This window comes from Cyprinus carpio, chromosome A19, assembly GCF_018340385.1.
Source record: "Cyprinus carpio isolate SPL01 chromosome A19, ASM1834038v1, whole genome shotgun sequence".
Lineage (NCBI taxonomy): Eukaryota > Metazoa > Chordata > Actinopteri > Cypriniformes > Cyprinidae > Cyprinus > Cyprinus carpio.
The window spans coordinates 1,498,045-1,520,501 of NC_056590.1; the positions used below are offsets into that span (position 1 = coordinate 1,498,045).

General features: G+C 37.3%; 1 protein-coding gene across 2 annotated transcripts; it reads left to right on the top strand.

The window, feature by feature from the left end:
• Positions 1–686: 686 nt before the first annotated feature.
• LOC109107121 (palmitoyltransferase ZDHHC18-B) lies at positions 687–20,510 on the top strand. 2 transcript variants are annotated; one of them, XM_042776032.1, is made up of 10 exons: positions 692–1,390; positions 2,758–2,918; positions 6,506–6,661; positions 11,430–11,567; positions 12,184–12,235; positions 12,872–12,974; positions 14,198–14,310; positions 14,432–14,528; positions 16,013–16,089; positions 18,378–18,506. In XM_042776032.1, the coding sequence occupies exons 1-9, from the start codon at positions 1,152–1,154 to the stop codon at positions 16,052–16,054; spliced, it is 1,101 nt and encodes a 366-aa protein (XP_042631966.1). In that variant the 5' UTR covers positions 692–1,151; the 3' UTR covers positions 16,055–16,089; positions 18,378–18,506. The 2 variants fall into 2 exon arrangements, with proteins under 2 accessions (XP_042631965.1, XP_042631966.1); XM_042776031.1 differs by lacking the exon at positions 16,013–16,089 and having other exon boundaries at positions 687–1,390; positions 18,378–20,510.
• The last annotated feature ends 1,947 nt before the right edge of the window (positions 20,511–22,457 follow it).

Here is a 22,457-nt window from a genome sequence, read left to right on the forward strand (position 1 = left end):
GATAGATGGATAGACGGATAGATAGACAGATAGATAGATAGATAGACAGACGGATAGGACAGACAGATAGACGATGGATAGATAGATAGAAGACAGACAGAGACAGACAGATAGACAGACAGAGACAGACAGATAGATAGATAGATAGACAGACAGAGACAGACAGATAGACAGACAGACAGATAGATAGATACATGGATAGATAGATAGACAGACAGATAGATAGACAGACAGACAGACAGATAGATAGATACATGGATAGATAGACAGACAGACAGACAGATAGAAGATACATGACAGAAAGATAGATAGATAGACAGACCAGATAGGAGACATCAGATAGATAGATAGACGATACCGGGATAGATAGAACAGACAGATTAGATAGATAGATAGATAGATACATGGATAGATACAGACAGACAGACAGACAGATAGAGTAGATAGATAGATAGATAGATAGATAGATAATAGATAGCTAGATCGACAGATAGATAGATAGATAGATAGATAGGGATAGATAGACAGACAGATAGATAGGATGATAGATAGACGAGATGGATGCCTGATAGAATGGTAAAACAAAGATAGATAGATAGACGGACGGACGGACGGATGATAGATAGATAGACTGAACGTCATCGATGGTAAAACAAAGATAATGACACGAGCGCCTGTCCCGCAGCCCGCCGTCATGAGGATCGAGCATCGAGGACTGAAGCGTCACATCCTTTGTGTCCATCATCATCTGCGCGGCGGTGCGTCTGTGAATATGTGCGGCAGATTATCACTCATTGTGCTCTTCGTGTAAATACTGACGCTCGTTCGGGCGTCCGTCATTCAGCAGCGAGTGAAAGCGGAACGGGAGAAGCGCGCCTTTGCGTTACACCAGCCGGCCAAAGCCAAGCCGCGGCTTTATTAAACCTTGTAGCGAGCACGCGTTAGTGACGTCGCCGCCGCATATCGCGTTACGTCACATGCATGCTGGTAAATCCGTCGCGTTTCATCGTGCGCCGATTGGATTGCGATAGGTTTGCTAATAAAATGGGACGCGGTCGGCGCGCGCTTGTGGAATGACACATCCATCCGCGCAGCAGCTGATGTTTGATGGACACCGAGCGCGGAGCGGCTTGATTTCTCCGCCGTGAAGGATGAAAAACCTCGACTATCAGCAAATAGACCCTCAGGCACTCGCGACTCCTACCCCGACGCCTCCACCGCGACCTCTGCCCGAGCACAAGCCCAGACGAGCCCGGAGGAAATGGGAGGTGTTTCCCGGGAAGAACCGCTTCTGCTGTGACGGTCGCGTTATCGTGGCGCGTCAGTGCGGCGTGCTGCCGCTCACACTGGGACTCATCGTGCTCACCAGCGGACTCTTCTTCATATTCGAGTAAGTCCGCTGCCTCGGGCTGGGATACTAGTCTGGAGGGGTTAGAGAGCATCTGAACGAGAGGAGCAGTGCAGGCCCAGGACAGGCGCACGTGCAGCTCAGCTCACAAGTAAACAATAAATAAAACCCTCGTACACGTCTAAATGCACACCTGCTTCCAAATGCATTTGAATTAGGACGCGTTTGTTAATTAAAACTAGCTGACATATTAAAAACAGAGTTCACTTACTCGAGAAAATGGTCGTATTTTGTTCATGAACCTGCATGACTTTCGTGTGTGTAACATAAAGATTTGTTTGCTGTCTGTCCAGCAGTGCGGGGTAGATTTCTGATTACACATTACATGACAAATCTGTAAGTAGTAACGTAATGCATTACACTTTATAGGTAACACAATCCGATTACTTTTAGATGACCTTTGACATTTTAAAATGCAATAATTTAAATTATTTATTGACTTATGAATATTTGAATTATTTTGGATTATTTATTGCCATGTGTGAATAATATGTTATCATGTAAATACGAGTATTTTATGTAGGCTAATATAATCTTAATTACAGCTACTGACTACAGATCTTTGCAGTCTGATTTCGCAGCACTGCTTATTCTTCAAGAAATCTTATTTTGTGTTCACAGAAGAAGGAAATGGAAATAGAAATTTTCATTTTTTTTTTAAATCGAGCATAAACTACATAATGAAGATAATATTGAACTGCAACTGCAAGATAAACAGTAGGTTTCCATTGTGTCAACTTACCCCCTTTTTTGTGACCGCATGCCCTGCTTCCATAGCAATGTAGTCCCCCAATATAGCTCTCTTCTGTGTTATAAGAGCTCATTAAACTGTCTGCAATTGTTCCATTTACAATAATAACTAACTGGAAATATTCTGTATGCAAGATTAATACTGAGAACGAACTCTGAGAACTATTCACTGGAGCAGAATGTGATTCATGCAGTAATTGAGATGGCTGTATGAATCTTCATGTGAAATGTACTGTCTCTCTCAGGACATTATTTGTACCGAGGCCACTTTTAGGGACTTAATTAATGATGTATGGTTACTTAAAAGTGGCTCACTTAATTTTGGTGTTAATCATGCCTCTCATTTTAAAGCTTTTCCCTGTGGATGCCGCACATTAAGTAGAGACTGAGTTTGATTCTATAGTTCAAATCTTTATATTATTGCACTAGCGCTGCAACGCTTTAGACATCAGTTCTTGTGCGGATTCTCTTGATAGGGCCATTGTTTAGCGTTAGACTATAGAATCTGCAGAGCTGCAGGGAATGGAGCAGCGCAGTATTTTAAAGCCTCCTTGTTCCACAATCAGTGTTTTCCTGACTGAGGCGTTGTGTGGTTCCAGCTGCCCGTTCCTGGTGGAGCACCTCACCGGCTGCATCCCGGCCATCGGAGGGGTCCTGTTTGTGTTTGTGATCATCTCTCTCCTCCAGACCAGCTTCACGGATCCGGGGATCCTGCCCCGGGCCACACCAGAGGAGGCCGCAGACATCGAGAAACAGATCGGTGAGGGAGCACACATCTCATCTCACACGTGTCCAGATAACAAGTGCACTGCTCACTGCGTGATGCACTGTACACTCTTACAAAGAAAGGTTCTTTATTGGCATCTGTGGCTCCACGAAGAACTTTGAACATCCGTGGAACCTTTAAATTCCACAAACGGTTCTCTATAATTAGATAATTAGAATGTTCTTTACACTGAGTGTCACTGAAAGGTTCTTTGGGGAACCAAAATGGTTCTTCTGTGGCATTTCTGTGAAACTGGAACATTTATTTTTAGGAGTGTGTATGCTATGTGTACTGTGTACTATTTCAGTTATCCTCTACAGAAATCAATTGGATTACTTTGCATTTTTAATCTAAGTTTGGCCAAAATGTCTTTTGACAGTTGATTATATAATGAGCTAAGAATGAGACGTCTGATGTTGCTGCTGCTTAATTCGTCACTCTGGATATGTAAGGTCAAGTCTAGGGCATTGCATTATGGGATAGAGGGCTCAGTGCAGTGTGCTCTGTTGCTGCTACATTTTGGCAAATACATGAGGTCCTCAATTTTCATGCAAATAGATACAGATATACACTGTAAACATGCTTTACAGGATATTGCAGTAAGGGATGAAAAAATCTCGTTATTCCAAATGTACAACTTTAAAACCGAAAAAGAAAAAAAAAATCGAATGAAATTAAGTACATTATCTTAAATGAAATAAGTGACCCATTGGTGACTGCATGAATTGATGTGAAAAAAAATAAATAAACAAAAACATTACTTCATAAATTGAAAAAAAATAAATAAATAAAAACAGTAGTTTTTAAAAGTGTATTATTGTTAGTTAGTTTTCTGAGCTTAGGGATGGGCGATATATTGCATGCGATTTCGTCAGTAAAGCCGGTTCCGTGATTACCGCTAAATCGCCATCACCTGCTTTCAAATGGATCGGCATTTAATATAAACAAACAACTGAACCTGACAAGCTACGCAATATCGCGTTCATTATCACAGATGAATCGCCTTCGATAATGAACGCAATATTGCGTAGCTTGTCAGTGAACTACTGCTCTGTCTATTAAATGCCGCTCCATTTGAAAGCAGGTGATGGCGGACGAAATGCGCGTGACAATCACATGCGATATAACTCATCCTACTGCATTTCAAAAAATCAAAAACGACCATCCCTATCTGAGCTGTATCTGTGGAGGGGTAAAATGGATCAAGAATTGCAGATTTTGCATTTCACTCATGTGACTGCATTTTAAAACATCAAAACCTGCATTATCTTTAAATCTCGCAAAATTTTTTTCGTAACTTTGAATTCACATTTATCTTCGCGCAGTGCAGTTCTGCTGGTAAAATAGTCATCTCAATAGGAATCCACTGGATCTGTAATTTCCTGTACATGGATTTCGCATTTGTTCCTCTGTTGCAAGTCACTTTTGATAAGTATCTGCTGTATGCTGAAATGTGAGAAATAACCTTGTTTGAGAAGATGTTGCTGAACTGGTTTGATTTGGAAAGTCTTTTTAATTTTGGGTTCTAACAGAGAAAGCCGCATCCCAAGGCTCTGAAAAAGCCTTTGAACTGCTTTGGACATGCCGCCATCTCTTCATTTCCATGACTAGTTAGAGGACATTCTGTCCTAATTACTGAGGACAGCTCTGACATGATGACTGTCACATGATTGTAATAAACACACACTCCCCCAGGACTCTAAATGAGATCTTCACCTGCTCTGTAGCACATTGCAGTGAAAGGTTTGTTTCCCTCTGAACAAGGTCACATGACTGTGGTGTGTTTTCATCCATGCAGTCTCATCTGTTATTTTAGATGTCCTCCAAACAGGAACATAATCTGCCAGTCAGAGAGCTGAAACGGTCTGCAGTTATTAGTTTTGATAATAATAAAAATAATCATCATGAAATTTCTGCTCTGCTCAAGCGGTTCAGACTGATGTGTTTGTGAGGAACTGGGAAATGGAGAAGTGCATGATGCATCATTTACTGTAACAGCATTTATGTCTGATTCAAGACAAATTTACAGTCATCTGGCTTGCTTTTGCCTCTCTGACCTTCACTGGCAAGCTGTTTCTGCAGTAAAGGCTCAGTTTGTGTGAAGTTGTCGTGTTTTATGTCTTTGACGTATGTTATTTCTGACCTGCAAATTTGCAGTTCGCAATATATCATTTCATTGTCAGCAAAGTTGTGCTAAACTTAAGTCTAAATTTCAAGTCAGAATTGAAGTCTAAGTGTCATATATTTAGCTAGGCTTGTTTTTGAGAGCGTTTCAGTATCAATTACAGTTTATGCAATATAAAATAAAACTAAAATTAAAACTCAATCTTAAGACCTTAATTTTAAAGTGTATGTGTGTTTTTACATCTTGTGTCTTTAAATGCAAAGACATTAGTTTTTAAAAAGTTGTCTTTTAAACATATTTTAATTTGTGCACAGTGTTTTTAGATGCCACGTGTGAGACACTGCAAATGATGCAATGCGTATGTTTACATGCAAAAACAAATTAAAGTTCTAAATTAAAATTTTGAATAAAATTTTTCTATTTCACTGCCATGCATCTTCCATTTTAAAATTGTGTGTGAACCAGCTCTAAGGCAAACGGGCATCTTTGACCATGTGCTTTTTTTTTTAAATGGCGCTGTCTTTGACCATGTGCTCGCATCTTTTGCAGTGTTCTCAAATTAAAAGAAGCAACTTTGGAAGAAAAAAAAAAAATCTATAGATCTTAATTTTTTTCCCCCACTACACTGCATCTCGTGTTTTTTAATTGCAATTTTTTTTTTCAAACTAGAATATATTTTCCATTGAGTGCCAATCTCAAAAACCACAAAGATCCAACACGTTTGCATAGAAGCACAGTAAAAAAATCAACACAATCACACTTACTCAAACCTGTTGCATCCGTAACAATCACTGTTTCGCACGAACAGCCTGCAAGTCTTTGAACTATTAGAGTGGTGTAGTGTTTATTGAGGGAATCACATTTACTTACATCTGTTGCTGTCGTTATAATCACGTTAGATTAACTTTAGTGCAGGTGTGTCTCTCTGCTTTGATGAACTGGAACAAATCTCTGTTTTTACATGATGGCAAAATATTTCAAGAAATGAGTTTTCGAAATTAGTGTGGTCAGTATGAAACATGATGAGACTGTGCATTCATTTAACAGATGCTTTTACTCAGGGTGACTTACAGCAATCTTAATGCAGTTTCTTGCTTAATGCTTTTAATGTAGCATATTCTTAATGCTTCTTTTTCCATGGGAAGTGGTGAAAGTAGCACATTTAAATAATGTATTGCTTTAATGATTACAGTAAATGGATTTTTTTAAGCTTACAACACAAGCAGTACTATCTTGCACCAGTGGTTTTGTTGTTCTTGCAAATGTGTGTGTGTGTCTAATTTCAAAAGACAGGAAGTGTTAGAGCCGTTTCAAGCAAACTGTTTTCAACTTCAAGAGCTTTGTAAAATCAAAATGATCCTTACAGCAGAGTTTAGTTGCTTTCTTTAATGTTTGTTATTGAAATTCCTCCCTGACATCTCATCCTCTGCTGGAAATGTGTTTTTCTCTCTGGCAGACAACCCGACGGGCTCGTCCTCATCCTACCGCCCCCCGCCGCGCACGAAGGAGGTCGTCATCAATCAGCAGGTGGTTAAACTCAAGTACTGCTTCACCTGCAAGATCTTCCGGCCTCCGCGCACCTCCCACTGCAGCCTGTGTGACAACTGTGTGGGTGAGATGAGCTTGAAGTGTACAGCAGAGCTCACGAGCAACAAATCTGAGGGAGTTTTCAGTGATAACTATTAGAGGCGATAGCTAATGCAAGTGTCATATTACTTTTGCTCATACTAAAGGTTACAAGTTTACATTTATGCATTTGGCAGATGCTTTTATCTAAAGCTGCTTACATTGCACTTCGGGTATACATTATCAATTCATATCAGTTCGTCAGTCTAAGTGCATGAACGTTGTTTGATCTGCAGGAGCACCACTCAGATATAACTAGAACAACAGTGTGTGTGCATCAGTGCCTGCTAGGGCTGCACGATTAATGTGATATGGCTGAGTGGGATTATCATAATGCGAAGGCTGTGGTTTAATTCAATATACAGTGTGTAAAGAAAAATAATCACATTTTGTCGTTTTGTAGCATGAAATGAAGATGGACACAGTTTTTGTTTTATCCAGCTGCATTTACTCAGTGCAACTGATAACATCCAAGTAAAAGATAAAATACCAACATGTCAAAAAAACAAAACAAACAAAAGACACAGAATCACTGAGTTTGAAAAAGGATCACCTCCTCCTAAAATGACAAAAACTGTCCATCTTTATGTCAGGCTGGGCGATTTATAAAAAAAAAAAAAAAAAATGTATATCTCGATATTGTCACATTTTTTACGATATTCAATATATATCTTGATATGTTTGCATTTGCGTTTAAATAATAAAAAAAACATGATTTTCTTTTGCCCCATTAAAAAAACAACAAAAACAATTTAGACCGAACAGCTAATTTAAGCAGTTAAGCACTTACTGCTTTTTATTAAATGAACACATTAAGGCCTATATGTAACTTAAAGTAGTGCAAACCAAGTACAGTGCATTCTGTCAACTTTTTAAGTGCATGCAATTCACAATTTAAACTATGCAACTGGGGGAAATAATTAAACGGGGATAAGTATTTATTTATTTATTTATTTTTTACAAGTTGTTTTTAGCTAAGAACACAAGTCTGTCAACTGTCTGCGGTTTTGAGAGAAGCTCTGTGGCATGAAACTATGTTCCCACTGACACTAAAAACCCTCTTAGATGGAGTAGTTGTTGCTGAAGCACATAACTATTTCATATATAAATTAATACCAAAGACTTTTGCACCCTCTCTGTCTATATTATGAAAACTGGTAAATATAACAGTGAAATTCCCTAATAGTAATTCCAAACGGGCATAGTCTGTTTTTCTATTCAAACATCAGCGGTCGAGTAAGTGCATTTATTCAGCGATCACAATCGCAAACAATACAGTTGAGATCTGTCTCAACTGAGTCTCGAGACTCTTGTTATCTGGCAGCCGCTCTCATGAAAGCTCTCGTAGTAGAGGCGTGTAGAGCAGTCCGCAGTTACATGTTCCTTTTTTTGGACGTTTGGTGCGTTCTTTTGGGAAATATATGCTTGAATTTGAAATATTTGATAATCACGATATTTTCAATTTTACATCATCGTCAAAATTATTCCGATATTATCGCTAATATTTGATATATCGCACAGCCCTAGGCTGCAGAGCAACGAAATGTGATTATTTTAAAGGGGGTGATTCTTTAATAAACCCACTGTATGTGCTGCATGTTTCAGAGTGAAGAGCAGCACTGTGTTCATTTACACGTGAGCAGCTCATTCCTCAGTGTTTTCAGCAGCTCGGTTCACAGTAAATGCTGCTCCACACAAACTCATCTCTTCATCTGTTCTTGACCTTGGGTCGTTTTAACGTGCATTTGGGAAGGAAACGTGCCAGCCATCTTCCTATACTTGTAATGAGAAGAGCTTATCAACAAAAGAGGCTTCATGCTATTTTCCACCAAAATAAATGCTTGATTTAACATTTGAAAATGAAGACATATTAGTCTTGTAATTTTACATTCATGTAAAATAAAATAAGGATTATATCATTATATCACAGTAGTAATATTTTATTTTTAGTATCATTTTTGATATTTTTATTTTTGTTAAGTAGTATAAATAATAGATTATTATTATTTTATAATAGCACATTTCTGGCTTAATTCTGTAGCCCTACAAACAAGCACAGAAAACAAGTGTTTTTTTGTTGTTGTTTTTTTTTAATCACATTTTATATCGCGACGCGATCAGTTACTAGTTAACAGTGAATGTGTTGCTTAATCTAGTGTTACCAAAACATACTTTGAGTGTCTGAAAATGAGACCAAGGTTCAACGCTGTGTACTTGTACGGATTTAATGAGGGGAAAGAAGTACCATCCCATGAAGCATTGCAAATGACACGGTCGAATTTAAAAACGAAATGATTAAATGTTGATTATGTATAAAGAAATATTATATTTTGAGTGTTTTGGAAAATGTTCATATATATTTACAGGGCTCCAGACTCTCCAGATTCTTCCCACTGGTCGCATGGACACATGATTTGGTCACAATATTCTTTTTTTTTAAATGTATTATTATTATTTTTATTTTTTTATTTTTTTTTTGCGCAACAAAATGGGATTAATCAATGCATGTTAATGAACTTATCACAAGTTTATGGAAACTAAAGTGGTTAACATTCAACCTGTTCTTTTTCATCAGTAGTATTATTTGTGATTTGAATTTTGTGAACAAGTTCCTCTTTTGCTATGTTATAAGCCCGGCTTCGGATTCCTGATCTTGTTGTCACATTTTACAAGAAAAGATAATTGTCTGTTTTGCTTGCTTACATCTACACACCTTTTACTTTTAAAGACTAAAACAAAAGATGGATTCATTGTTATTCTTAATTAAAAAGCACAACAACTAGGGGTGCACAATAAATATTGGTCGATAAGTAATGCACATCTTGTCAGTAAAGCCGGTTCTCTAATCAGTGGTAAATTCCATCAGGTGCATGATTTCACGTAGAGCAGCTGTTACTACACAGAGCCGCTGTTAACTGACAAGCTGCGCAATCATGCAACCCCTAGGAACAACAATAAAACCGTAAGATAGGCATGCCATACACCAATAATATCATCAATGCCATACACATTTTTAAGAAGTGTTCTTTTATTTCACTTTAGCTTGAAACCCATCCATAAAAACAGAGACTGACTGTACGCTCCGTTAACAAAATCGCCTGTGCATTAAATTTAAATATAATTGTTACAATTTTGCAGTAGGCTAAACGCTGCGCAGTTCAAACGTCCAACAAAAAAACCTCCTCATCAAAAAAAAAAAAAATAATTACAACAATTCAGCAGTACCACAACACCAAAAAAAAAAATGCTGTGCATTAAATTTAAATATAATTGTTACAATTTTGCAGTCGGACCAGACCTCTAAAAAAAATGTTGCACCAGCGGAAAAAATGGTCACAAAATACTATTAAACCCTATATTTAGTAGTTTGAGAGCATAGGGAGACTGACTGTGTCGTGTCATTGACAGTGCTCACTCTGATGGGTGGAGATATGATCGTGGGTAATCTACAGAAATTCAGTTATTAAGAGTGAATTGATCATTTCAAGAATAAGTTGAAATGATGCACATAAATGTCATAAAATTACAATAAAAACCAAAAAGAAAATCACATAAATTAATCAAAACCACAATACAACCCAAAACTAAAAAAATCTTCATTGAATTGATCATTCCAAACTCAAGCTTTGTTCGTCTTAGAACACATAAGTGTTTTGGATGAAAACCAGGAGGCCTTGACTGCCCATACAGACTAAATGTGTCTCCAGGAAAGCATGAAAAGGATATCTAGAATACTCCATCTGCCATCTGTGATTCAAAATAATGTTATGAAACGAGATACTTTTTGTACACGAAAGAAGACAAAAATAACACTTTATTCAATAACCCTCTCCTCTATGTCTGTCCAAATCAGTGTAGCACCATTTTAACAACCCCGAGCAGTAAGCTTTCTGTAAGCCGCACTGCGCCGATGCACTGTTTTTCTTTCAAAACAAAGAAAAAGTATCCTTGTGGCGTGGCTGACACAGAAGAGCATACGCTGCCTGTGTACAGCTCGGATTCTTGTCAAAATGGCGATACGCTGATTTGGAGAGACACAGAGGAGAGGAATTATTGAATAAAGTCATTATTTTTGTTTCGTGTACAAAAAGTATTCTCGTCGCTTCATAACTTTACGGTTGAATCACTGATGGTGGATGGAGTATTCTGATGATGCTTTTCATGCTTTCCTGGACCTTGACAGTGTTATTTATTTGGCAGTCTATGGGACAGTCACAAGCCTCCCGGTTTTCATCCAAAATATCTTAAATTGTGTTCTGAAGACGAATTAAGCTTTTACGGGTTTGGAACGACATGGGGGTAAGTGATTAATGACAAAAATATTTTTTTTTTGGGGTGTAGTATCCCTTTAAATGCACATACCATCGATTTACAACCTTGTAGCTTACAGTAGGTCTGTCTTTGTGTTTGTAATTTTTTTTTTTAACAATCAATTCCCCTATGAAGAAATGTAATAGTCTCAATTTTGTACAGGCAAACACCACTCAGAAAATGTAACTATGTAATTTAGTTAGTCTTAACACTCAGTTTTAGTAGCCAATATATTTATTGTGTGGAGTTTCACACTCTTCTGCTTGTGAATTCATGTAGGACGTGATCTTTCTCAGATTTAGCTGTGTTATTTATAGTGTTACGTTTATGAAGCCTGTTTGTATTTTGGTCTGATCTCTGAAGTTCTCACTTGTTCTTAAAGCAGCAGACTTTTTAATCCCTGCTGTGATAAATCACGAGCCGCTGTCGTGTGTGTTTGACAGAGCGCTTCGATCATCACTGCCCCTGGGTTGGCAACTGTGTGGGGAAACGAAACTACCGCTTCTTCTACACCTTCATCGTCTCGCTGTCTTTCCTCACAGCCTTCATCTTCGGCTGTGTAACCACACACCTGGCTCTAAGTATGTCATTTCATTCTCCTTGCCAACTCTTTCTGTGTCTGAGCTCAAACTAATACATGCATCGTCGAGTGCGGTGTGAATTTAACAACCGTTCAGTGATATCAGTTCACTTTCTAGTGCAGAGCTCTTTGTATATACAGGCTAGGTATTTCTTTCTAATGCTTTAATTTTACACATGCACATACATTTAGTTTGTTTCTGTTTCTCCTGCCATGAGTTATTGGCAAGCTATTGTTGGATGCATTACGATGCATTAAATTGATGAACAAAGTTCAAAAGAACAGCATTTGGACATTTGTTGGTTGCTTTACCATCACTTTACTTTCATTTAAAAAAAAAAAGAAAAAAGAAAATGTAACATAGCATTGTTTTATTGTTCCAAATTGGCGAAACTAATTTCCTGTTTTTAAGCATAAACCATTTAATTTAGTCAGATCTGTCCAGATAATTGACTGGTGGTGTAGTGTTTTAATCAAAGAGTTGGTTTCTTTGCACTGTGCTGTATTTATAAAGACAAACACAGATGAGCCGGTGTGAGGCCACGTGAATCTCTTATTGGACTTCAATGGCTTAAGATCTGATAAAAGCTTTTAGTGACTAATGCTCTCTTTTATAGGGTCTCAAGGAGGAAATGGGCTTGTTTTCGCTCTCCAAGCGAGTCCTGCCAGATATCCTTTCATCTGATGATGCTTGATTTCAGAAGTTTAACTTGAAAACAAAGTCTTTTATTGCCGTTAAGGAATGTTCTGGGTTACAAACAAGTGAAGCTCAATGAACAGCATCTGAGACACACAAAATAACTAAAATCAAAACAAATACCATAAAAAAAAAAGAAATAACAATTGAAATAAATTGCTCAAAACATCACACTGGGGAAAAAAAAAACAAAAAACAAACTTAAAATTCAGTTTTGATAGTATAGCTAATAAAGCCATAGTGGTTTTTACACTGCACACATTTGAGTGCATATGAGTGCAATGGTTCCCAGCACCCAAAAAAAAAATTCTGCTTTTAAACAAATACTAAATATAGCATATCATATGATATGTGGAAAAAAAAATAGATATGATGGCCACAGTGTATTTTTTCATTTGTTTTAGTTATATTGCTCCCATGACTTATTAATTAGTTCCTTCATTTTAGGTAAATCTTGGCCACTCTGTATTAATTCACTCCCTTTTTTAAATTGTGGCCATGATTTAGCTAAAACGAGGGAACTGTGTGTGTGTGTATTTTTTATACATTCCAGTTGTTGCTGTTTAATATTTGTGTAAATCCTGAAGTCTTCCTTGACTTCTGTCCACTGCTCTTGAGTTGGTGGTCTGCTTCTTTTCAGTTTGGTCCATTTTGGGCCTCTCGGGCTTCCATACATACCTGGTGGCTACAAATCTTACTACCAATGAGGATGTGAGTGTTTTCCTTTCATAACTTAAGAGGTGTATTTTTGATTTAAGGCTAATTTATTCTGAAAAATATGTTTTTGCCTCTAATACACAAAACAATTTGGAGGTAAATTTAAGATTTGTGTATTTGAATTGTTTTATACGTAATTCAAATACATAAATCTTATATTTAGCTCCAATTCTTTTTAGTGTATCAGGCAAAAACAACTTTTATTTGCATAATATTAAATGTATTAGTTTCATTGTTAAAACAAGTTTAAAACAAACAAACTAATAAACAATATGATGCATATTTGACACACATCAATTAAACTTTCTGCATTTAAAAAAAATGCATTGTAATCACATATTTGAAAAATTGTTTTTTTTTTCAAAATACTTCAAAATAATTCCAATTGCTTATAATTATTACATATCCAATTAACCCCACTTAATAAAAAAAATAAAAAAAAAGGTAATAAAATAAATTCTCATATTTCTGACATTTTTCTTGTTATTTTGAGTTTACGTCTTGAGATTCTGACTTTTTTTCTCTGAATTGTAAGAAATAAATTCACAATTGCGAGAAAGAAAATCAGAACTGCAAGATTTAAACTCGCATTTCTGAGAAAAAAAAAAGATGCAGTTATGAGAAATAGTTCGAATTGCGAGTTGTATCACAATTCTGAAAAAAAAGGAGTCAGAATCATGAGATGTAAACTTATTGCGAGAAAAAAAGTCAGAATTGTGAGAAGTCGCAGTTAGCTTGTTTTTTTATTTTTTGTTCATTCAGTGGCGGAAACGGGCTTCCATACAAATTTGTTCATTGTAAAATCAATTACATTTATCAGAGTTATAAAGTATAAAACGTGGTTAAAATATGTCTAGCTGTGAAACAAGCAACATTCTGTTATTTTAAATTTATGAGATTGAAACAAACTGGATTTATTGATTTGCTAAATACCACTGCATTTAAAACTCATTCAGTTTGTTAGTACAGTTACAGAAATCCACCCTCTTTCATTTGTGTATGACTGACAAATATACTAATATATTAGTTAAAATGCCATAATCCAAATAAATCAATTTTTTTTTAATGGAAAAATACATACAAATACGTTTTACATACAAAAACATAATATATTCATAAATATAATGTAGGCCTAAATATTTCATGGATTTTTATTATTATAATGTAGGCCTAAATATTTCATGGATTGTATGTGTATTTCTGTGTCTGTATTACAGATTAAAGGCTCCTGGTCAGGGAAAAGTGGAAATGAGGACGTTGGAAATCCTTACAGTTACAACAGCATTACCAAAAACTGCTGTTCTGTGCTCTGTGGACCCATGCCGCCCAGGTGAGACGCGTGTAGATGAGTGTCTATGGTCTCCAGTGAAAACGACCTCCACAATGTCAAGCCTCTATTTATCACTGTGCCTTTATTCTAACTCCTTTGCTTCCTCTCGTGTCTTTGTCAGTTTGATTGACAGGCGAGGCTTTGTGCCCTCCGATGACTCGGTCCAGACCAGTCCTGTGGAAATCGAACTCTCTGCTGCTAAAAATGACACAAACATGGTAGGACGAGCAGTCACCTCAGGCTGACCTCCTCCTCCTCCTCCTCCTCCACCCCCGGTCATAACCCTACAGCAACCTGCCATCTCCATTCAGAGCCACTCGACAGCCTGACTTCCTGTCTGATCCAAAGCCAGCATTTTCTCCTCTTGCTGCGGTGTTTGATGCGTTTTGGCATGGGTCGCACCCTTCATTTGGATGTCAGACAGCGTTGGGTTCTGGGCTGCAGCCAAGTGCGGCTGTCTCAGATTTGTTTGGTGTTGAGGAGAGCCGTTGCGGCTTGGTCAAAGTCTCATATACAGTACAGATGAGATTTGTGCTGTTTACTTTGAGTTTGAAAGGGAAATAAGTGTGTGAACTCATTCACTGTGGTTTGGCTTCCTCATAGATCAGTGAGTGGTTTGGAGTGTATGTGGTTTAAAGAGCAAAGGGTCTAGCCGAGGTGTTACGTTGCACAACTGTGTATTTTCTTATTCTGAAAAGAAGAAATGAAACTTCTGATTTCCTGTAACATTAGGCAGAATTCACAGTTAGCGAGTTTCAAGAGATGGTGTTTATTTGAAGCTCTTTATTCAAAGACTTGCGAGATGCACAATGGTGCTCTTGAAAAACATCTGGAGTATAAACAAACACCTCAAAAATGTTTTGTTTTCATTCATTTATTCAGGTTGTTTTTATTAGAATCTCAAACAACTTAAGCTGTTTGTTTGTTTGTACAATTGAGGTTGTTTGGTTCAAACAAACAAGCAACTTGTTTGTTTTTAGTTTTTGTATCATCTTGTGGGTGTTTATCAACTTGAATGTGCCTTTGAAGTTTTCTCAGATCTTTTTGGTTTATACTCAGATGTTGACGTTGTCACCAGAACAAAAGTGCCTCTCATCACCTCAAACAGCTAACAGCCTCAGTGTTTGTGTACATTTCTCTGGTGTGTAACTTGTCATCCTGTGTTTTGTGAAATCCAAAATTAAATAGCTATGGTAAATATATTAAACCATGGAAAATATCAGTTTGATTTGCAGAAAAAAGGGAGATAAAGTTAATGTGCAAATGCATCTGTTCACTGATGCACTGTTCACTGTTAGGCCAGTAGTGTCCGGATACTCACACTTGACTCGTGATTGTGAAATGGTTTGCATGTGACATGCAGGTTTCCCTGTGGGATTTTATGTATTATGAGTGCATGGGTTTAAATCCCTGATCTTTTTTTAAATATTGCTCATTCCTGGCATTTTGTACTTTTTGAACATGTTTGTGCTTGTATATATTAAAAATGCATTTTAATGTTAAATAAATATTTTTCAAAGTAAACCACAGAATTCCTGTCCTGCATGCATATGTGTTGTTTTGAGGATGTTGGGCGAATCGTTTGTTTACTCAGTCGTGTGTGTTTTCCTGGCATGTTCTGATGCATTAGTGTTGTAACACTTACTGGTCTTAGCACATTAACCCTTGTCCTCTATGTGTGTGTGTGTGCATGTGTGTTTAGGAGAGAGATTGCCTGGATTTCGCCCTGTCTTGTGCCGGCTGATGGTTCAGTGTGCAGAAGTAGGGGATTGTGGGGAGGTTGGTAAGACTCAGGCGGGTGTTTTGGGGTGCACTGATAAATTCCTGTAGGTGGCGTCACATTGGCTCCACGTGCTTTCAGTCTGCATGCTGCTTGAATGAGTGCTGCTGCCAGAGCTAATAGTGCTGATGCTCGACGGCTGATGTTTTACAGCATCAGCATCTCCTCTCCTTCTCCCAGTCTGACCACTAACCACCATTTCAGGTTTCATTTCTGTATATATGCGTTTTCACTTTGATTTAGTCTGTCTGGTTAAGCTGTAGTATCATGCCATGGACCAAAATCTTAAAGGGATAATTCATTTAAACATAAAAAAGCCGTTATTTACACCTTTATGACTCCTGTGCATGACAAAAGGAGATGTTAAGCAGAATGTCCAAGCGGTTGCTGGAGCTTCACAGTCCCTGTTCCCTGTAAAAATATCATTAAAATCAGTTCAGGAAGTCAGTATGATCTATATTTTGAGGCCATGTGATAGCTTTGTGTGAAGAACAAGAAAAAAAAAATCTTATTCACACTATTTTTTTTTAAAAGCAGTTAAGATCATATTACTATTCATTACAATATGCATCTTTGTATTTTCATATGACAGTGTGTTATCAGTCAGTAAACACCAATTGACTGATGTAAGTCTAAAGGTCTGAAGCTTGGGAAGCTCCGCTGTGTTCCTGTCTGGACACAAAAACAATTACATTTTTATGATGTAATTGTTTTTACTATTTTTTTTTTAAGGGAGTTAAAAAAATCTATACCTCATCACTCATCAAAATGCAGGCAGTCTATTGAGTCGGTTGGGTTGCGTGTGTTCTGGCAGCTGATATGATGTCCAGTGTTGCCAGATTGGCTCAATGATTTTAAGCACAAAAGAGAGAAAAACCCACCTGAAACATTTAGCGGTTGATAAGGACCATTTTTACCTACTTAAAACTAAACAATCAATTAATTAATCAATTAAGGAACACAGATTGGCAAACATAAACATGGCAAAAACAGTAACAGTATTTATTATTATTAATGTATTTAAATACAGTAAAGAAAAAAATATTTCTAGATAGAAATTACATGTCAAATATTTGCAAACGGTAGTCAAGAAATTAACACACATCACACACCATTTTCAATATCAACTGCAAAAACAAGCCAATAAATTCAGACAAAATAAGCCTATTAGAAGTGATTGGAAAAAGCAACATAATTAATGCAACAAGCTAAGTTTTTGGGTTTACAGTAACACGCTTATCTTACACACACTCATGCATAAACATAGAGTACATTCAAACAACCCAAGACAACTCAAAGGAGCACCAAGTCATGCACACTTGGGTTTTGTTTAATAATTTTTTTTATTTCCTGTAAAATGAAAATTTTTAAAAGCTGCCAAATTCTGTTCACCCACCCAAACCAATTTTGACATGCACAATTTTGTGCCAAGTTTGAAAGTTTTCAAACAGCAGCTGAAAATGTCTGCATAGTGCAGTGATTTAAGAATCACATTTGCTTGAATCGGACTCGCACGGCTCGTGTGGTGCTTGTTGCGTGCAGCAGGAGACACTGGTGTGCAGTGAATATCTGTGTTTGTGTTTAAATATCGGTCATCTTTTTTGTCGTTTGTGTAATATGTGGAATACCATCCAATAACAACACCTTTAATCGCTTCTAAACAACACCTTTAGTGTACGGGAGAAAAAAATGTCAACAAGTTTTAAACAACATGAGGGTGAACAGATAATCGTAGAAAAATATTGTCATGAGGGTGAACAGATAATCGTAGATTTTTTATTTTTATTTTTTCCAGTGAATTACCCTTCTGTTCACCACAGATGGTTTGCTAATTTCCTTTGTTCTCTCCCAGCAGAATTTATATGAGCACCTCAATATGACTCAGCTGGTCATATTCATTTCTATAAATCAGAAGAAGAATCATTTGCATGAATCAGTCAATATCATTATAGGGTGAACGAGCGTACTTTTATTTTCCAGTGAATTACAATATGACTCACTTGCTGGTACGCTGATATCTAATTTATATGAGCACCTCAATATGACTCAGCTGGTCATATATAGCAGAAGAAGAATCATTTGCATGAATCATAAGTGACGCTGATATCTGATTGACTATGGCTTTACTGCTCAGAAATTCCTTTTAAACCACCTCAAAATACTTCTACTTCCACTCTTTCTAACTTGAATCTACTTCCTTTTTTGTCTTTGTCACACCCATTCCTTTATCCCTGGTTCTTCATTTCTGTCATAACCCTCTATCCAGCTTTCTTATCTCCCTCCACAGTGCACACAGGGAACCAAAGGTCTGCTGGAATCGGCCTCTCGATCTCCTCTCCTCACAAGCTCCTGTCCGCAGGCCAAACCTCAAGCCGTCTTGGAGACTCTACCAGAGATCGTCCCGTCACCTGCCCCAGAGCCGCACAAGACCACTGAAGGACGCCAGTCGACCAGCACCCCTCACAAACATCACTCCCATCACAGAACCAAGGCAAAACAAAGCACTCATCACACCCACATCCCGACCCCCAAGACGTCCAACTCGTCTCCGAGACCCCATCACAGCCACAGTTCAAGACGGAAAGACTCCAAGAACAGAGACCCAAAATTCAATTCTCTGCGCTGAACAATCGGACTCTGTCAACATGCATATTAATGCATTTCTTTGATTATTTAAATTTGTCCTCGTGGGATTTGAGTTGTGACTTTGAACAAACAGATCTGATGTTTCCAGAAAGACCTCCAGGTTTAGTGAACCGGTGGCCATATTATGGACTGTCAAACCGGAGAGCAAGTATGAAGTATGGACTTCTATTAACAGATTGATGACTGGAAAGCTTTGTAAAGTGTTTCTATAAAGACGAGCACAAAGGTCTCAGAAGTGAACTGCGGAGCAATTGCCTTTAAGACAATTGTCAATCTTAACAGTGAGTTCCAAAATGAGCTTCATCAGAACAGCAATAATGGAACAAGAACACTGTCGTCCTCGATCTGGACATGAACTCTGGGATCCATTTCTCTGGCCTCTTTTAGGTCTCATTGGGAATGCATTGGTCGAGCTTCAGTAAGCAAAGAACCAATCTTCTTTATGCAAAAAACAAGAGCATGCTTGGAGAATATAGCTCACAATCATTCTTCATCCATCGTAGGGCTGCATGCTGAATCGTATTTTAATCGTGATCAGGATTTCTGATCCTCTCGATATTTTTAAGCTTTTTTTTTTAAAGTCTGTGATATTTTTCCACTGGTAATTTGTCATTATTTTGTCATTTGCATTACCTTGCATTGGTGTCAAGCCTCCAAAGGCATTCATGGCTGCGGTTGCCAGATATCAAGAGCTTAAATCCCCCAATCATAGCTATTATTTCATGAATTGATAAATTTTCTTCTCAGCTGGTTTACTTAGTGTTCCCAACTTAGTGACTTTATTGCTATATTTATCAACTTTTCTGACCTTATTAGCCTTTCCTTTTTTTTTTTTCAAAAAGTGACCAATGACAAATCTAGTGACTTTTTGGACAATCTTTAACTACTTTCCACTGAAAATATTGAGCAATGCTTATGTTCCCAACCTGGCAACCATTTGCACACGTTCTCTCTGCATTACAGAAAAAGCGCAGATGAGCTGAAAACACCGGCAAACATGTAAATAGTAGTTTAGGGATCTCTTTTGAGAGATTCTGCTCAAATTGAAGTGTAATACAGCCAGTCTGTTTTCTTTCACCCAATCATTTGCGCGATTTACAGTGACTAAATCCACGAACAAACCATTTGAGTTCACATTCTCTTGATTTGTGCTTAAATGAAAGTGCAATAATTCTGATGAAATGTAAAGAAGAGGAAATGACAATAATCCTGACTACTTTTTTTGAGTCGTGATCAACCGTTTAACAGTTATCATGCAGCCCAGATCCATCATGTAGAACAAGAGTCTTCTCACCAGTGATTCATTATTTTCCTAAAGGACTTCAGCATGGTTTTGTAACATATTGTGTTTGAACATGGTATTAAGTGTGCACAAGTACTTGCTAATGTGGATGAGATGATGCCTCCAAGTCCCCCGATCACCGTGTTGAAGATCTAGTTGAAAAGTTAACTGGTTAATCTGAGCGTTTCTCTCCGTTCTTCACGTTGCATTCCTGACACACTGCTGTCTATCAGTAATTAGTAAAGGAACAGTCTTAATGCACTAACTCTCAATGCAGCAATACTGTAATGCTTTAGTTCTTCATGGTTTGACTCGTGTGCTACTGTATGCGTGGACACTTTGAGTTCGAATGGGAATGTGGGTGTTGTGTTGTTATCCAGGTTTTTACATAATATGCAAACTAAATGTTATTTATGAATGCTGAAATTGATCCTCTGTTTCTCAAGACCTCTGCAACATTTGCACAAATAAATACAAAGAACTAACAGGCCAGCCTGGAGTTTGTCATACATTCTGCTGCCTCATAAACATCAGACATGGAGTTGGCATTATTTTCAGTGTACAATGAACTGTTTGCACAGCACATACATTTTCTAGTGTGCTTCTGGGTGCCAGAATATTTGTGAAGCTTATTTTATTACCACATGAGAGAAAATATCACTTGGCAATTCAGATATTTAGGATTTATGGATTTAAAAGTGTACTAGATCTGTGATCAGAACAGAATACTAGCTTGCTGCATACTAGCCCTTGTGAAAGAGAAGTGCACTTCAGCATACTTTTAAAAAGAAAAAAACTGACTTTAAATACGTGTTTGGTGTTTTTGCACAATAAAATCTTTACTGTTTAAATTGTGTTCATTGAACTGTTTTGAATATAATTTGTATTGAAATCAGGTACAACTTCATTATGTTACTATTAGGTAATCATAAAAAAAATATAATTTGAAGTAACTGCGTGGAAATTGAAAGCATGCATTGCACTGGACAAAATAGTGTAATGCTAAAGTTGCAATTCAGGACATTTAAAAATAATTAACATTTATATTAACTTTAAATGCTGAATAACACACTATAGTTAAAATTGCAATGAAGTACTTTACATGTGCTTTAGTTTATGTTAGTCAACATATCAGAATAAGTGCATTTATTTAAAACATGACAAATGATTATGTGATATAAAATAAAACAAAAATGTTTAATTTGACGCTGTTACAAAGTGCAATTTTTAAAAGTGTACTTAAAGGAACACTCCACTTTTTTTGAAAATAGGCTAATTTTCCAACTCCCGTAGAGTTAAACTGTTCCTTTAAGTGCGTTAAGAAAGAGTCACGAACATGAACCTCTTTGCATTTAAGTGCATTTATGCCCTTTTATTTCATTAATATTATTTTATCTGCAAGAATGTTTTTTAAATAAACTCCTAAGATATGAAGTACACCACAAGTGCACATTCAGTACAATTAAACACTTCTTTTTCACAAGGGATGTGCTGTGTAATATTTTACTGCCTGTAACCCGGGGGTGTCAAACTCATTTCCAGGAGGGTCGGAGCCCTGCAGAGTTTTGTTCCAGCCCTGCTCCAACACACATACCATGCAGTTTTCAAATAAGCCTGAAGGACTTGATTAATTGGATCAGATTTGTTTAATTAGGGTTGAATTTAAACTCTGCAGGGCTCCGGCCCCTTCAGGAACTGACTTTGACTCTGACTTTGACGCCAGGACGTCAGGAAAGGGACTGTAAAAACTTGACTGATCCTTCTTCTGCTTCATCACACTGGTCAAAGTCAAGTTGAGTGCACTTGTGTGTTGTGACGTGTTGAAAGGATCAGGTTTTGGCTTTGTGGGGCTCTTCTGGTGTAGCGGAACTGCACCAGCTGGCGTCCATTAGCAACGTTTAAAAATACCTGCATATTCTTTCTAAATAAATAAATAAATGCAACATTTAAATCTCTAATATTTGATCCTTTTTAGGACTGCTCTTTCTCAACTTGAGCTTGACTCATATTTTCTTGTACATCACATCTGTGCATGACCGCTAGATGGCGCCAGTATCTACCAAATCCAGATGGAGGACTTGAATTTAGTTCACGAGACGCGAGTTCCAAGAAAACAGTTTGATCCTGCAACTTCTCTGGAGACTGTTCTGTTGGAATGCAGTACTGGAATGTTTATTTATAGTTGCTCTGTTTGCTTACCTCATATCAGCAGTGAGTGAGGACATATTTGATGTTATTTATACCATTAAATCACTGCATACCATAAATAAAAACTCCCCAATAATAGTTTCTAAAATCATTAAAATGTTTTATTAGCTTCTTCTGGAACTGATCTGAGACATTTTCATGCTTTTTCCAGTGCACCCACAGATCTGACATGGACTGCGTTTGGAAAAGTGGTTTTAAGTATTACTCACGTAACAGCAGTGATATGCTTCT

Bases quoted from the DNA above. Each gene is read 5' to 3' on its own strand.
- LOC109107121 (XM_042776031.1), top strand. From the start codon at position 1,152: ATGAAAAACCTCGACTATCAGCAAATAGACCCTCAGGCACTCGCGACT. The intron at 1,391-2,757 runs GTAAGTCCGCTG...GTGTGGTTCCAG, and splicing joins GGACTCTTCTTCATATTCGA to CTGCCCGTTCCTGGTGGAGC. The intron at 12,975-14,197 runs GTGAGTGTTTTC...TCTGTATTACAG, and splicing joins ATCTTACTACCAATGAGGAT to ATTAAAGGCTCCTGGTCAGG.